Source organism: Salvia splendens, chromosome 1 (assembly GCF_004379255.2).
Source record: "Salvia splendens isolate huo1 chromosome 1, SspV2, whole genome shotgun sequence".
NCBI lineage: Eukaryota > Viridiplantae > Streptophyta > Magnoliopsida > Lamiales > Lamiaceae > Salvia > Salvia splendens.
This window is the reverse complement of record NC_056032.1, coordinates 19,091,125-19,109,308: the sequence shown is the minus strand read 5'-3', so window position 1 is coordinate 19,109,308 and position 18,184 is coordinate 19,091,125. Positions and strand designations below refer to the sequence as shown.

The 18,184-nt window shown below is 39.4% G+C and overlaps 2 protein-coding genes across 2 annotated transcripts; both read left to right on the top strand.

Annotated features, from left to right (window-relative positions):
• Positions 1–2,665: 2,665 nt before the first annotated feature.
• Positions 2,666–4,409, top strand: LOC121743412. The gene is made up of 2 exons (XM_042136753.1): positions 2,666–3,559; positions 3,891–4,409. The coding sequence occupies exons 1-2, from the start codon at positions 2,666–2,668 to the stop codon at positions 4,407–4,409; spliced, it is 1,413 nt and encodes a 470-aa protein (XP_041992687.1).
• Positions 4,410–15,893: 11,484 nt separating this feature from the next.
• On the top strand, positions 15,894–16,848 carry LOC121743326. The gene is made up of 3 exons (XM_042136642.1): positions 15,894–16,018; positions 16,113–16,270; positions 16,334–16,848. The coding sequence occupies exons 1-3, from the start codon at positions 15,894–15,896 to the stop codon at positions 16,846–16,848; spliced, it is 798 nt and encodes a 265-aa protein (XP_041992576.1).
• The last annotated feature ends 1,336 nt before the right edge of the window (positions 16,849–18,184 follow it).

Here is an 18,184-nt window from a genome sequence, read left to right as displayed (position 1 = left end):
TTTTCACACAAGTTTTAAAACCAATTGCCACATACATGCAATGCTCCAAAACGCGCACAGAAGTAGGATAATAAACTCCGGATAACTCAACAGTGGCATTTTTGAAAGCGCGGAATAATCGAAATAAATCCATGCTGTGGTCCCAACAAGCGGGTATCAAAATCAAATCAGAAGGAACATGAGGACAACTTCTAAAAAAATCACATAAATACTCAATGTGGTTCAAAGTCGACTCCAACATATCATATGTCGAGTTCCAACGAGTTGAAACATCCAAACGAAAGTTGGTGTACCTGCATTGCTTACCATGGCAATATCTCTTCCAAGCTCTACCAATAGGAGCTTTGTTATGAATCAACTTCACAGCAGTTCTAATAGGATCAACATACTTTTGCCACAAATCGATCGCATCTTGAACACACAAATTCAAAATATGGGCAATACATCGCACATGAAAATATTTACCATCAATAACAGGAGAACATGCACTGATTAGTTCATCTATGCTAGCAGTGTTAGCGCTAGCATTGTCAAAACCAATAGAAAAAATTTTATTGATCAATTGAAATTCATTCAAAACTTGAATGATCAATTGAGCAATTGCTTGTGCAGTGTGTGGTGCGGGAAATTCCCGAAATGCAATCAAACGTTTGTTTAAAGTCCAACTGTGATCAACGAAATGCACAGTGATGCCCATATACGAATTTTTACAAAAACAATCAGTCCACACATCAGAACAAATAGAAACTTTATGCCCTAAGTTAATAATAAACGTACCTAATTGCGCCTTCTTTTCCATGCATTGTCGAACAACGGCCCGAGTCATTGAAGTTCGACTCAATTTTTTTGCAGCGGCATTATAAACTTGCCGCATACTCGACTCAAAAGCATCGTTATCAAAAGCATTGAATGGAAGATGTTTCATAACGGCAAATCTAGACATCACATTAAGAGCATTTTTGTGATCATATTTCAAAAGAGTATTGCTACACGTACCTGATGTTTGGGATGAACCCGTCCCACTACCGGTCCCGACTCCATGTTGAAAGTTGAGTTGAGTTTGGGTTGGAGCGATACCAAACTCGACCGGATGCGCTTTCTCCATGTGACGGGTAAATGTACCGTATCCTCCACCCCTTCGGAATGTGTATACGTTTTCGCAATAGTTGCAATACACATTATAAGTGTTAGGATCGTTACTATCTTGTACCTTCTTGAAGTGTTTCACCATGATGTTGGAGGTTAAAGACCTGTCAGCTGGTCTAGGAGGTTGAGGAGGACGAGGTTGTCCACGACCACGCCGACTCCTTGGTGGTGGTGGGGGTGGCATTTCTTGAACCTCTTCTACCTCCTCCCCCTCCTCCTCGTCGTCATCATCATCATCGTCTTCATCAACATTCACAGGGGTTGGACTTTGTTGGGAATAGGCACCGCGACCGGGAGCACCACTACCGGTACCAACATAAGCATCGCCTTGGTATTGAGAGCGAGAGAGAGCAATAGCATGTGCCACATCTTGCTCTTCTCGAGCCTACAACATAATATTTGTATTGTAAATACAAAATAAAATTATGAACAATAATGTAATGAAATTCATAATTAATTAAATTAGTAGATAATAAATATTAACCTGCCACTCATCCATGTTCATTTGAGAAATTTCATCAATAACGGATCTCCGAGATGGCCTCTTGGCCTTTCCCTTTCCCTTATCAACACGACCTTCTCGGGATGAAGACATATTGCTATGTAGAAGTAGAAATGTAGAAATATGGAATAATATTTTTTTTGTTTTAGCAATTGAGAAAGGAAGACAACTTATAGATAGAACTACGGGAACAAGTATAAGTGTATACCAATGCGTAATAAGAGTAGCACTTGCGTAATTAAATGGAAGCACAATAGCACAAATGAGAAATTGGAGACAAAGAGAGAGAATTGGGAGATTGAAGAGAGAAACTCTTATTAACACAAGAGTGGGGTGAATGTAAATGAGGATAGAGGGGGGTATTTATAGATAAAAATGGGGGGAAAATGGAAGAATTTCGAATTTGAAATTTGAAAAAAAAAAAAAAAAATTCAATTTTCGCAAAAACCGGCGGTTTTTGGCGGAAAACCGCCGGAACCGCCGGTTTTCCGGCCAAAACCGCCGGTTCCTGGGCCGGACCGCCGGTTCAGTCAACGAAACCGTCTGCAAAAGCTGCGTCATGTCGCCTCGTTTCTCGCGCCGCATCCGGAAGCCCTGAACCAGCGGTTAACGGCCGGTTTTCACGGTTAACGGCCGGTTAACCGCCGGAACCGGCCAGTTTTTCAGCTGAAAAGCTGCCGCCGGTTCCCCCATCAAAATGCCTCGAAATTAGCGCCCGAACCGGCGGTTCGGCCGGTTAACTGCCGGTTCCGAACCGTCCGGAACCGCCGGTTCGGTCACGGTTCCGGTTCGAAATATCTTGAATCGGAACCGGACCGCAACCCGAATTCCAACGGTTCCGGTTCGGGAAAAAGTCCACGGTTCCGGTTCGGAACCGGAACCGGCGGTTCCGGTTCGGCGGTTAACCGCCGGAACTGGAACCGGTGGGCATGTTTATTTGGAACAGAGAAGTTTTTGGCAACATCATCCAGAACCTAAAGGATGTAGAGCAGGCAGTGCTTGAGGCACAGATTTTATATGATAGTGACCCGACACCAGCACATAGAGCTGAATTCAGTCGAGTGTCTGCAGAGCTCATTATCACGGCGAAGATGGAGGAAGAATTTTTGGAGGCAAAAGGAGGCGATTAGATGGGCTGTTGATGGAGAAAGGAACTCCAAATTCTTTCATGGCTGGGTCAGACAGAAGAGAGTTAAGTCGAGAATACACACGGTCGAGTTTGGGGGGCAGGCACTGACAGAGGAGACAGAGATCAGGGAGTCAGTGGCAACCTACTTTCAGCAGCTTCTGACATCGGACGTTGGGGACCTTGCAGAGTCTGACTTATCTCTCATCCAAACACTTCCAGATTCAGTTGACCAGGATGCCCTGTGTGCGCCACCGCAGGAGAAGGAGGTTAGGGATGCAGTTTTTGGGACCAGTGGTGATAGTGTGCCCGGGCCGGATAGGTTCACTTCTTCATTTTTTCAGCACCGCTGGGACACCGTGGGGAGGGATGTGATTGCGGTTGTGGCAGACTTTTTCAGTGGGGCGTTTATGCCCCAAAGCTTCACGTCTACCATGATCGTCCTCATTCCGAAGAAGCCTAACCCGGTCACGTGGGGGGATTATAGACCGATCAGCCTCTGCAATGTTACGAGCAAGATCATCACAAAGATCATTGCTTCAAGACTTGCGCCTTTACTTCCCCTTGTCATTGCACCGAATCAGAGTGGGTTCATCAAGGGCCGCCTGCTTAGTGACAATGCTCTTCTGGCCCAAGAGTTGATACATGATCTGGGGAAGGAGCTTTCGAGTAGAGGGAGATCGCCCAATCTGGCACTCAAGCTGGATATGGCAAAGGCGTATGATAGAGTCCAGTGGTCGTTTTTGCTCAAGGTCTTAGAAACGATGGGATTCTCAACAGCTTGGGTGAGTATGATTAGTAGATGCATCTCTTCTTGCTGGTTCTCGGTCCTGGTGAACGGGGGTCCGACGGGTTTCTTTCAGTCCTCAAGGGGGCTAAGACAAGGGGATCCCTTATCGCCCTCCCTCTTTGTGTTAGCGGCAGATTACCTTTCAAGATTTCTGGATAGGCTGATCAAGGGGGATAGAGAGATGATATACAGATGCCGAAAAAAGGCCCCCCATTATTACTCATCTCTCCTACGCGGATGATATAATCATATTCTCGAGGGCACATAGAGTGGCAGTGGAAAGGTTGGTTGGATGCCTGGATCACTACATTGTTGTGTATGGGCAGAAGGTGAATAATGGGAATACACATTTCTTTTTGGCGACTGAGCACATGGAGTTTGCTAGCATTGTTGAGGAGGTTGGAGGCTTTCAGAGAGGGGTGTTGCCTTTCACATACCTTGGGGTCCCGATCTTCAGAGGAGCAATGAAGGCAGATCATCTTTTGCCCCTCAGGCAGAAGCTCATGGACATAATCCACAGTTGGTCCCATCGACACCTTGCTTTTGGGAGTCGGCTTGCTTTGATTAAGAGCACCCTCGCCGCCATCCCGCTTCACATCTTACAAGTCATGAATCCTCTGCTTGGCTTTCTGGACGAGTTGGAACAAACTCTGGCTAGATATTTTTGGGGTACAGTTGGAGAAAAGAGGAAGCTACACTGGATTTCATGGAGACAGATTTGCTTGCCTTTTGATGAGGGTGGCTTGGGTATTCGCCACTTGAGGGAAGTGTCAGTGGCTTTTGGGTTCAAGCTGTGGTGGAGACTGCTAGCTCAGGATTCTCTTTGGGCCAAGTTCATGAATTAGAAGTACAGTATCATTCCTTGTCATTTGCATACATCTCCGTGTGGGTTGCATGATAGTCCTACTTGGCGTCGTTTGCGTCGTATTGGTCATACATGCATGAGTATATCCGTTGGTCCATGGGTGAGGGGAAGATCAGCTTCTGGGATGATGTCTGGCTTGGGGCTAGCCCCATCCGGAGTCTGTGCGTCCCGGGAAATGATCCTCCTCAATCTCAGGCCGTTGCATCATATTGGCATGATTATGCATGGGATGGGGATATGATGCATAGTTTATCTTTCAGGTTTGGCGTACCTCCAGATGTGATAGACCAGATCAGAGCCACGCCGATCGAGTTGAGGGCGAAGGATGTGAGGCAGTGGAGTCTGACTAGCCATGGCGAGTTCTCTGTGACCTCAGTCTGGGAAAGCATCCAGACTAGATTGCCGAAGAGGGAGATTTTTGGGCTTATCTGGAACCAAGGGTTGACCCCTACCATCTCGGTGTTCATTTGGAGGTTGTTATTTGGTAAGTTTCCAGTGGATGAGAAGTTGCAGAGGATGGGGATTGAGTTAGCATCTAGATGTTAGTGTTGTCGGTCTCCTTCAGTCGAGTCTCTTAGACATGTCTTTTTCTTGAGGCAGTCGGCTTTTTCTGCATGGGAGTTTTTCAATGCCTGGTTTCCTTCCTCGCACACACCGATTCACACGAGCACTGATATTGCACTTAGACTAGGTCACTGGCGGAGGTCCTCTTTCCAGAGGGCTCCCGCCTTACATATTAGTTTTCTTGTTCCCTGTTTGATTGCTTGGTTTCTTTGGACATAGAGGAACGGCTGCAAGCATGGCAGTCGTCCTTTTCGTCCCTCTTATGTTATTTGGCAGGTCACTCACCACCTGCACGTGCTTGTCTTGGCCGACAAGATCACCCCGACCCACTGGAGGGGATGCTCGCCGTCGGTTGATTTCATGCCTTTCTCCCCCAGACAGCGTGTTCTGCGGTCACTCATGGTCCTATGGCATCCCCCTGATACCCCTTGGATGAAGCTAAACACTGACGGTGTCTTCTCTACATCGATAATGGAGGCGGGGGAGGGAGGATTGGTTCGAGGTTTTGATGGAGGACTTTTGCATGCCTTCTGTGCTCCGATAACCGCATCATCGCGCTTTGAGGCAGAGCTGTTGTCTCTGTCGGGGGTTCGAGATGGCTATGGAGCTTTCGACACACATCTGGATTGAGCTTGACTCCGCGGCTCTGGTTACCTTGTTGACATCTAGACAGCTTGGCGCTGCGGATTTCAGACATCACATGGCTTTGATCCAGAGTATGACTTCTCAACGGCATGTTCGGTTCTCACACATCTACAGAGAAGGGAACCGAGCTGCTGACTTTCTTGCAGGTAGGGGGGTTCAGACCCCCCTGCCCTTACTTACTATGATCCAATCTCTGCGCCTCGGTATCTGAAGGCGTTGGTTAGGATGGACCAGCTAGGATATCCTAACTTCCGTTTTCGACGTAGAGATGTGGGTTGACCCAGCGTCTTTGGTGGTTGGTTTTGATAATTTTTCGTTTCTCCCTCGTATATATAGTCAGTTTTCCACTTGATAGTACGGAGGATCTCGACTTGTGGGACCTCTATTTGGCTTCTTCATGTTCTTGTTTAGATCCTAGTCACTTTTGGGCTAAGATCATGTTGTTAGAACATTTTATTTTGATATTATTTACGGGTTGGAGGTCTGCCTAAACCTCCCGCCCACAAAGGGCGTTTTTTATTAAAAAAAAAAGAAAAATCACAAATATAATCATAAACCTCCTTTTGAGAGTGTTCACATGGTTGATTACAAACTGGGCCAATTATGGACCATGAGTGTGCAACTAACTCCTAACAGTTCGTAAGATCTATTATCCTTACACTTGGTCTCAAACATCCTGGTTATCGTTGACTGACCTTCCTTCCCCACCAAGGGTTCTAGTGTAGCAGATAGTCCACCTAGACCAACCAAGTGTTATATTCCAACTGCCTAATGACTTAATCTAGTCTAGCACAATGGTAAGGTGAGTTATCAATCCCAATAACACTATAAAAGGGTAAACTTAGGGGTGAAGGCTTTTTAAGGGTCTAACGAACTATTTGGAGTTGCATGATTTTGTTCAAAGATTGGATATTTAAACTATGAGGAGTGATCAAGGTCTAACTAATTTTAAGTGTATAACTAGAGAATAAATCATAATCATATGTCAATCCAAAAGCTAAAAATAAAGGCAACAAATCTTTCATATTTAATTAACAAAAATAGAATAAGTGCATTATTGGAAACCAAATTTTATGGTAGAAGCATTCAATCTCACCCAGAATTGCTCACACAAAATCAAACTCGGCGACACCGTCCTCCGCTCCGCCACCGCTCGCAGCACCGGCAGACCTCCATGACCGTGACCTCGCCTCCTCCTGCTCCTCTTCCGCCTCCTGCAACTTCATATCCCTCTCATCCATCACCGCCAGCCACTAAGAGGTCTCTGACGTCGTCGATGTGGAGCGGCGTCGCAACAATAGTAGAACCCCTCTCTTCCTCGAAAAATTCCATCGCGTCAACAAGACGTAGCAAGACTCATGCTGATTTGCTGCAATCTTCATCGTTTACGCTGACTCTCAACAATCTCCGTTGTTAATTGCAAAATCTTCATTGCAAGAGCTGATTTCTCCTTCTCACTTGTGGATTTCGCGATCTACTATATCTGTATATCATCTCAAAAGATGATTTCTCCATCGTCAATAGTCGATTTTAAGATATGCTAATTCAATATTTCATCACAAGAGTTGAATTCACCATCTCATGAATTGAATTATGAGATGATCGAAGATGGTGCACTTTAAGATAAAATTAGTTCACTTTACTTTACTAAAATATCAAACATCATATTTAATTCACTATAAACAGCATTTCACTAAATATTATATGCATCACTATATGCTCAATACACTTCACAGAAATGAAAAAATATTACACTATAAGACATGCAGAATTTACTTCACTATATACACAACATACATCACTATATACTCATTATACATTATAAGGCATGCATAAAATGCATCACTATATGCTAAATATACTTCACTGAAATGAAAAAACTATACACTATAAACAATATTCTTCACTGAAATATCAAATATCATATTTACTTCACTATAAACGACATTTACTTCACTATATACACAATATACATCACTATATGCTCATTATACTTCACCGAAATAAAAATCAGTGCACTAAAGTGATGTATATTGTTCATAAATTGAAGTATATTCTCCATGTCTTATAGTGTACTGTTTTTTCATTTCAGTGAAGTATATTGAGCATATAGTGATGTATAATGTGCATATAGTGATGTATATTGTGCACACAGTGAAGTATGTTCTGCATTTGTCCATTTTAGTGAAGTATATTGAGCATATAGTGATGTATAATGTGCATATAGTGATGTATATTGTGCATTTAGTGATGTATATTGTGCATATAGTGAAATATATTGTGCATATAGTGAAGTATGTCTTGCATCCTTATAGTGTACTGTTTTTCCATTTTAGTGAAGTATATTGAGCATATAGTGATGTATATTGTGCATATAGTGAAGTATAATCTACATGTCTTATAGTGTACTGTTTTTTTTATTTCAGTGAAGTATATTGAGCATATAGTGATGTATATTGTTCATAAAGTGAAGTATGTTCCGCATGCCTTATAGTGTACTGTTTTTACATTTTAGTGAAGAATATTGAGCATAGAGTGATGTATATTGAGCATAGAGTGATGTACATTGTGCATATAGTGATGTATATTATGCATGTCTTATAGTGTATTGTTTTTTATTTATTTATTTCGGTGAAGTATATTGAGTATATAGTAATGTATATTGAGCATACAGTGAAGTATATTCTCCATATCTTATAGTGTACTGTTTTTTCATTTCAGTGAAGTATACTAAGCATGTAGTGATGTATAATGTGCATGTAGTGAAGTATATTGTGCATATAGTGAAGTCTATTGTGAATATAGTGCAGCATGTTCTGCATGCCTTATAGTGTACTGTTTTTTTCCATTTTAGTGAAGTATATTAGGCGTATAGTGATATATATTGTGCATATAGTGAAGTATATTCTGCATGTCTTATAGTGTACTGTTTTTTATATCAGTGAAGTATATTGAGCATATAGTGATGTATATTGTTCATAAAGTGAAGTATATTCTGCATGCCTCTTTTAGTGTACTTTTTTAAATTTCAACGAAGTATATTGAGTGTATAGTGATGTATATGCTTTGCGTCTAGTGAAGTATATTGAGCATATAGTGAGCTTTATCCGCGTCAAGCTCTTTGAAACGTTGTCAACAGAAATACACTGCACAAGATCACACCAAATGAATTTTCAAACCTCACATTTCAATAAGAAAAAAACAGGCAGTGATTTTTCCGATTCTCCAACTATTGCTCAAAGAAAAAAAAATCAGAAACTTATAAGAGATTTTAATTTTACAAACTAGATTAGAAGAAAACGCAATCGCAGCAATATTGAGCCGGTGAGGAATGGAGACACAGTGCCGGAAATTGATGGAGGAAATCACGGTGATGAGCCCTAACTATGCAACGACGAAGAATGGAGGAAGTGGCGGCTGGAATGGAGGAAACATGAAGAAGAATGGAGGTCACAGTGGCAGAACCCTATGTGTTCGACAGAGAGAGAAGGAGGTTTAGAGAAGAGACAGACGAAAGTGGAATGTTCAAATTAGGGAAAGAGAAGACCCACCTCATTTTAATTCAGCAAAATGACCAATATACCCTTGAGTGAACTAAATTATTCATATAGTGAATCAAAACCTGAATATAATGCTAGAATTCTAAAAGTAATCTTAGCCCTTAATTTCTTGATCTTGAGGCTGAAATTTGTTCTCTAGTTATATACTTAAGGGGTACTGACTATATATACTTAAGGGGTACTGACTATATTTAAAAGACTATAATAGTGAAATCACATCCCGAGAATTTTTTTATTTGCTTGATTTTCATCAACTTTTTAATTATTTTATTTTCTTATTTACTAATTTTTGCATTAGTTTTATAAATCAAACACAAAAACCTAGTTTGCCTTTTTATTCAATCGTAGATTCAATATCTGTACTAATCTTTAGCTATACTATCTCTACATTGTATACTTACAATTGGTTTTATTATTAATAAACTGTGCATTAACGTATCAAAAAAAATGCCTCAATCTAGAAAGGGCAGAGATAGTATTTAATTATTAGATCAACGGATAACTTATTTATGAAAGGAAAATGATTTAAAGACAAAATGGCATTACCATAATGGGTCAAATTAGTAATTTTGCATAATATTTTATTTATAATTAAATTGATATTTTGTACGTATACCATATTACCTTTTATGCAATCGCTTACTTTTTGGAATTGTAGTACTCCATTTAGGAGTATTAATTACTCCAACGTCTTAAACAAGAATTGCTTTGATTATGGAATATTATATGTGAAAGATATGAAAGGTTAGAGAGGTTGCGACCCACATTTGACCTACACATATATCATTTATCACTTTATTTCCGTAAAATGGAAAGTGTAATAAAAGAATGAAAAGTGTAAGAAAAGGTTTATCAATTTCATCAATTTATTATAAAAATAAAAAATAATAAAAACATACAATTTTAAAAATACTAAAATTTTTAATGCTTTAATAAATTTATAGAAACATATACTATAATATAATACTCTCTCTTTTGTGTAGTGTTCATTTTGGTCTGCCCACTATTATAAATAGTGTCATTTTTATTTGTAATTTTTTAAAAAATTTGTTACTTTTTCTCTCCTCTACTTTATCCATTAATCCATTAATTTATTGGAACATTACGCCAAACGTCTATTAAAAAATAATCACATTTTTAACTTGTATGTTTAGTATTTTAAACCTACGATTTTGATGTATGATATATTGACACTAATCGAACTTACGATTTTGATTTAAAGAATTTCATAATTTTGATTTTAATTTATTTTCCAAATAATACTATTTTTTTAATTCTTAATTTTTGGAACGGTCAGTCGAACCTTAATAAAAAAAATCACATGTTCTTATCTCATATATTTAATATTCGATATTTTATCTTTTTTAATTATAAAAGATAGAATTCTTAGCTCAATCCTACTTATTTTGCAACAAATTAAAATTTGATATATGATATACTAATAGTAATTGAGTTTATGGTTTTGATTTTAATTCATTACTTTTGAAATTTTATTTTCTATTAATTCTTTAATTTATAATATTACGTAGAACCTTGATCAAATAAATAAACATATGTTTTTCACTCGTCTATTTCATTTTTTTAAGTTATAAAGTTAATATTTACATTTCTTTTTGTTTCTAAGATATTAGAGTTTGTATCTCAATTAACTATGCGAAAAATCAAAATATACAGTATTACATTAATATATATTAATACTAATATTAATTGAACCTATCGCTTTAATTTTAAGAATTTTATCATTTTGATTTTAATTATTACTTTCCAAAATTTTATTTTCTTTTTTAATTTTTGGAATTTTTACGTCAACCTTGATAAAAAAATTCACATGGTGTTAATTCATATATTTAATATTTTAAAGCTATATTGTTAATATTTTCCTTGTTTATTTATAAACTACTCCATCTGTCCCATTCAAGATGACCACCTTTCATTTTTTATTTGCCCCAATCAAGATGACCACTTTCCAATTTTGGAAATAACCTCATTTCTCCTCTCTCATCATTAAAATATTCAACTACCTTTTTTTCTCTCTACTTTATTCCACCTAACAACACTTCATAAAATCCTGTGCCACTAAAAAATGCGGTCATCTTGAGTGGGACGGAGAGAGTATAAAAGTTCTAAGCTCAATTAGCTATAAGATGCAACGAATTAAAATTAGTTATATGATATATTGATACTAAATAAGTTTACGATTTTTATTTTAAAAATTTCATAATTTTAATTTAAATTCTTTATCTTTTAAAATATTAATTTCAATAAACGGAACGACACAATTAAACCTGTATGAAAAAATAATCATATGTTTGTTAAATTTTTTACTCAATATATTTAGGTAATATATTTAATATTTTATCTTTTTATTAATAAAATTTTGAAATTCTTAACTCAATTCAATATATCATGTAACAAACTAAAAGTTGATACTCCGTATATGATATAATAATACTAATTGAGTTTACGCTTTTCATTATAAGAATTTCAAAATTTTTATTTTAGGTTTTTACTTTTTAAAATTTTAATTTCTTTTAATTTTTAATATTTAGAACGTACGTCGAACCTTAATAAAAATTAGTAATCAGTTAATTACATATTTTTAACATTTAATATCTTTACTTTCCAAATTGTCTTTAAATTCTTAGCTTTTTAGTTATTTAATATTTTATAAATATATAAGTTGATATTTTACATTTTTGTCATAAAAATTTGATACTATGTGATATATTAAATCTAACCGAGGTTACTATTTTGATTTTAAGAATATCACAATTTTGATTTTTATTATTTACTGCAGTTTTAATTTATTTAAATTCTTAATATTCTGTAATGTTAAAATTGGATCTTGATGAAAAATAATCTCATGATTTTAACTCGCCCATTTAATATTTTAAAGATATATAGTTAATATTTTTCATCTTTATAAAATAGAGTTCTTAGCTCAATCCGGTATAAAATGTAAAAATTAAAATTTATTACTATATAATATATTAATACAAATTGAATCTACAATTTCGAGTTTAAAATTTTCATAATTTTATATTTGATTCTTTACTTTCCAAAATATTATATTCTATAAATTCTTAATTTTGGAACGTTACAACAAACCTCTATCAAATAAATTATCACGTATTCTTAACTCGTTTATTTAATATTTGAACGTTGCGTAGTCCATATTTTTTTATGAAATATAGTACTATTAGAGTTGATAAGGCTCGTTTCATGCATCTATTTTATGTATAAATTCTGTGATTTCTACGGTGCAAACATGCATTTATAAGTCCAGGTGCGTGAAAAATCTATCAGACCTAGGAATGAAAGACAATTACCAGGGCAGAGGGAATAAAGGAGAAGAGTGAAGAAAAAAAGAGTGAAATCCGCAAGGGCACAATCGTCAAATCAGGAATACCGTTGCCCTAGGGATTTGAGCCACGCCTATAAATACCAGGAAGCTTACGAAAAAAGAAGGGACTTAGTTAGAGAATTTCCTTGGTATTTTTTTCAGCTCACTTTTCACTCACTCACTCACTCACGCACGCACTTGGTTCAATGGAGATCTGGGGTAGCTAGTTGGTGGTTTTGTTCAGTTGAAGGTGTAACACCACTCCGAGAATGAGTGAAGAAATAATTTCAATTTCGCACGTACTTTTGTCTCGCCGATTTCCTTGCCAAAAATTCGGCGATTGCTTTGTGACTCGTTTCAGCTTATGCTTGATCTAGTTCCAATTTTCTGTTTTCATTTAATCTTAATGTTTACTGCTCTGTTTACTGAGTAGGATGCTTTTCATAATTGATTTGTTGATCGGAGTTCAGATCGGTGTAGATAGGAGTTGATTTTCTGAATTGATATTGAATCGGAGTTAGATGATGTTGGAAATGGTGGATCTAGTTTGTTTGGTGATGATTCTGGTAGATCTAGCTTAGATTTCTGTTAATCGTTTGAATCTGGAATACGTGAGTTCGGATCTGCACGGAAAACCATGTTACTGCTTGTTTACTTAGCCCAGTAGTTCAGATCTGATAACTGTTAGTTTAATTGAAGTGTTCATCGTTCTATTTGAAGTATGCTCTGTTCTCATGCTCTGTATGGTTCGTTTCGTGCTTGTTTGTTGGGGAAGATGAAATCGCTCGGTAGTTGTAGTGGTGTTACTTTAGTTTGTTAGTTGTAGCTTTTATCAGTGACTAATTAGAGTAATCTGTTTTGCTCTTTACTTTTGCTTACCTTGTGTTTGGTTAATTTAGGTAACTCTTTTACTTGACCCAGGAATTTTGTGAATGCTCTCAAGTTACTTTCGGATACGAATCATGCATGCATTTAAGTTTGACGTACTTTCAATTCTCCAGATATGGTAGTTAGAATAGACTAGATTTCATTTCCCTGGCCTAGTAGTTAAAACTCGACCCTCATGTTGCGTGGCAGCAGCCAAACCCCTCCAAAAGTTCTCTCGATGCATTCCGACCCTTCCATCCTCGTGGATTCGATCCCGACTTCCATATACTAACCAATAGTGTAGATGGTTGAGGTTTTGAGGCGAGGTTGTTGCAATAACGACTGCATTCTGAAAGTTCATGATCTCTTAGACCCTGTGCTCTAGTGAATCCTCCGGACCTAAGAATTAAGCACAAACGAGCAATGCAAGACAACAGTAACAACCACGCGCTTCAAATGGCGCCGTTGCCGGGGATGGATGGCTTTATTTATGTTTGCATCTAGAGATTTTTGGTGTACATAGTTTTCATTTGTTGTTTTTCATTTTCTTTTTAGTTTATGAGCGAGAGCTCAAGGTCAGGACACTGGAGTAACTCATTTGGTAAGAGGGAAGCTCTTCCTAGTTAGCGGATTAAGAAGACAGTCTCCCCTGTTACTACCCGATCTGGGTTGACAACGAGAGATCCAGTCCAGCTGAGTTCGGAAAGTGACGACGACCTAGTCTCACCCGTTAAGGAGGAAGTTGAGTCAACTGCAGACTCAAACGAAGGAACCGTCAGAATGGTGGCTGAACCAGACAACGATCCAGAGATCGGCTCGCTTAATGCTCATTTGAACGGCGAGCCGGCACAAGCAATAGTGATCACCCAAGCTCAGAGATTGATAAACATCAAGACCAATGTACTGGCGGTCATGCCACACTTCTATGGCCGTAAGATAGAATGTCCCTATGAGTTTCTACACGAGTTTTGCAAGCTCTGCAGCATTCAGAAGAGGCCACCTAACTCGACCGATGAAGATTATAGGTTACGTGCTCTACCGTTCGCACTGAAGGGAGAGGCGAACACATGGTTACTGAGGTTGTCGGCAAATTCTATAAGCTCGTGGGTGGATTTCAAGCTATTATTCTTAGATTAATTCTTTCCATCGAACAAGATGAATGCAATCAAGAAGGAGATTCTGGCATGCCGACAAGATTATGATGAGGTGTTGAGTTAGTATTGGTCGCGTTTCAAGGGATTGCTCGATTCATGCCCCAACAATCGAATGTGCGAAGCAGAGGTATACAACATCTTCTATGAAGGGGCGAATCCAGAGTCTAAGGATTTACTAAACTCTTCGAGCGGGGGAAATTTTACCAAGAATCGAGTAAGTGAGGCCCGAGAGATTTTGGGCAGGCTAATCGATGCTAAGAAGGCTTACGACTCTCCTCGCACCATCCTTAAGAGGGGGAGTGTAGAGGCGGTGAACGTGCAAGGTGAAGACCAAATAGATGCAAGGATAGATAAGCTGGAGAAAGCAATTCTGATTGCCTTAGGGAAGAACAATTCCCCAGAACCAGGAGAGAAGGTTAAACAGCTGCCAAGTCCAGAGGAAGTGTACCAATGCTATGGTCAGCAGAACGAGGGCGATGGCCAAGCTCAAGCAAACGCCATGGGAAGTTGGAATCCCAACGGAAGTTGGAACCCAGGCAGACAAATGGATGCTCCCTGGAGGGATCACTCAAACTTCAGATGGTCTGACAATGATCCGAATCTGCCACCCCAACAACAGAGCAACAACTATTCAAACCCTCAAGAGCGACAATCGAATTGGGTAAACAGAAATCAGGAGGGGAACAATTGGGGCAATCGGCAGCAAAACGATCATCCAAACTGGGCGAACATAAATCAGAATAATCCAGCAAGTTCATATGTGCCGCCACACCAGAGGAATTATCAAGGCAACACTCAGAATTCTCAGCCCAACCATCAAGGTCAACAAGGACAGAATCAGCAATATCACAACACGGGAGGTCTAGGGAACTTCCAGCTGAATCAGGGACAAGGCTCAAATTACCCTCAAGGGCCAAACACCAGCAAGCAGAATTCCAGACAGCCGAAAAGCATTGATGAGATGGTGAGTGATTTGGTGAACTCACAACAACACATTCAGAACAACATGCAGTCCAACAATGACGTGTTGCATAAGCTTCAAGATGCGCAGACTGAGCAGAAGGCAGTCATGGACATGTTAGCGAAACAGCTCTCTTAGATCGCGACATCTTTGAGCGAGATGCGTGGGAACGAAGGAAGAATTCCTGCCTCAGTTAAACCACCAGAAAGGGCGAACATCAGCCAGATAACCCTGAGATCGGGGCGAGAGTATGATGGTCCAAGTGTGAAGAAAGATGGGAAGTCCACTCCGACTCCACTGGAAAAGGAAACCGGAAGATAGAAAACCGGAACAGGGGAAGCTGAAACAGGGGAGGTCATAACAAAGGACGATGACTAGAGTACAAACAGAGAAGAAGCAATACCCCGAGCAGCTGATCAACATTTCTCAGGTCCAGAAGTTGAAGCGGGGGTGGAAGAAGTCAGGAGAGAAATGGGAGAATCTTCCAAGGGACACGTTAGCAACAATGAAAGGCAAGTGAAACCTTTTCCCATAGAGGTGAACCTAGGAAGAAAAAAGAGGATCCAGCAGACTTCATGGAAATTTTCAGGAAGCTGGATATTAACATACCGTTTCTCCAAGCTCTAAATTTTCCCATCTTCAGCAAGTTTATCAAGGAGTTCATCGCTGGAAAGACCAAACTGATTGGAGAAACTGTATCGGCAGTGATTCAGAAGAGGAGAATGCCTTCTAAGCGTACTGACCCAGGTATGTTCACTCTCCCCATCTCAATTTGGAACATTAATGTTGAGCATACCATGTGTGACCTAGGTGCTTCAATAAATGTTTTTCCGCTTTCACTTTATAAGAAACTGGAGGGAGTCAGAATGATTGATACGAAGGTGGTGATTCAACTAGCTGATAGGTCATGCATCAGTCCTGAAGGTGTTTTAGAAAACGTGATGGTTAAGGTGCATGATTTTCTGTATCCTGCTGATTTCCATGTTATTAAGATGGGTGAGTACCAGTCTGCTGAGTCTAGCGGAGTGCTTTTAGGAAGACCATTTCTACGCACCGCTAAGACAATCATTGATGTTTTTGATGGAACCATTTGTCTAGAATACCATGGAGAGAAGTTTACCTTTAACATTGATGAGGCTATGAAAAAGCCATTGGATATAGAAAATATGCATGCTGTAGATGTGATTAACCCATTGGTCCAAGAATTTCTTGAGACGGAACTGATGCAGGAACAGGTGGAAAATTCAGAATTGAGTCACTCCATTGACAAGGAAGTGGCTAGCTGGTGTGAGGCAGTCAACACACTGGGAATGATGGATGAATAGTTAGCAGAAGCAATTCTGGGGTTTTGCAAAAGTCCTGAAGTTACAAGGTCTAAGGAATTACTCTATGTCACTAATTACCAAGGAGCCAAAGAAGAATCCATTACCCCAGGAGACAAGTGTGACAAAGAAGGAGCTAAAGACATTACCCCCAAGCCTCAGATATGCTTATTTGGAAGAGAACGAGATGTTCCCGGTAATCATCAACAACAATCTAACTCGTAAGCTAGAAGAAGAGTCACTGGAAGTGCTCAGGAGGAATAAGACAGCCATAGGATGGACTCTATCAGACCTGGTGGGGATCAGTCCTGATCTCTGCATGCACCATATTCGCTTGGAGGATGGAGCCAAACCTCACAGAGACCCACAGAGGAAGCTGAACCCGAATATGAGAGAGGAAGTTCTTAAAGAAGTACTCAAGCTACTGTCGCTGGGTATCATATATTCCATTCCAGACAGCAAGTGGGTAAGCCCAGTCAATATGGTACCTAAGAAGTCTGGCATCCAAGTGGTTACGAATGAGAAGAATGAGTTGGTGCCCACAAGATTAGTGACCGGGTGGCGGATGTGCATAGACTACCGGAAACTAAATGAGGCTATGCGGAAGGACCATTTTCAGTTACCATTCATAGATCAAATGTTGGAAAGATTGGCAGGCAAGAAGTTTTTCTGTTTTCTGGATGGATACAGTGGATACTTCTAAATTTATGTTCATCCGGAAGATCAGGAAAAAACAACCTTCACATGCCCGTTTGGGACGTACGCATATAGGAGGATGCCCTTTGGATTGTGCAATGCGCCAGGCACTTTTCAGAGGTGCATGATGAGTATTTTTTCAGACCTGTTGGAGGAGTGTATCGAGATTTTTATGAATGACTTCACGGTCTACGGGAATTCTTTCGAAGCTTGCCTAGCCAATTTGGATCTAGTATTACAGAGATGCAGAGAGAAAAATCTGGTGCTGAATTTCGAAAATTGCCACTTCATGGTACAGAAGGGAATTGTTCTGGGACACGTGGTCTCGGAAAAGGGGATTCAGGTGGATAAGGCAAAGGTGGATGTGATCTCAAAACTTCCGTACCCTACGAATCAGAAGGAAATAAGGGTATTTTTGGGTCATGCTGGATTCTACCGGAGGTTCATCAAGGACTTTGCAAAAATTGCACAACCACTTACCCACCTCCTGCAGAATGACGTAGACTTCAACTTTGACGAGGCATGTTAAGGGGCCTTCCAACTTCTGAAGGAAAGACTTGTATCAGCCCCTATCATTAGAGCTCCAAATTGGAATTACCCTTTCGAGGTAATGTGTGACACCAACGATTTCACGGTCGGAGCA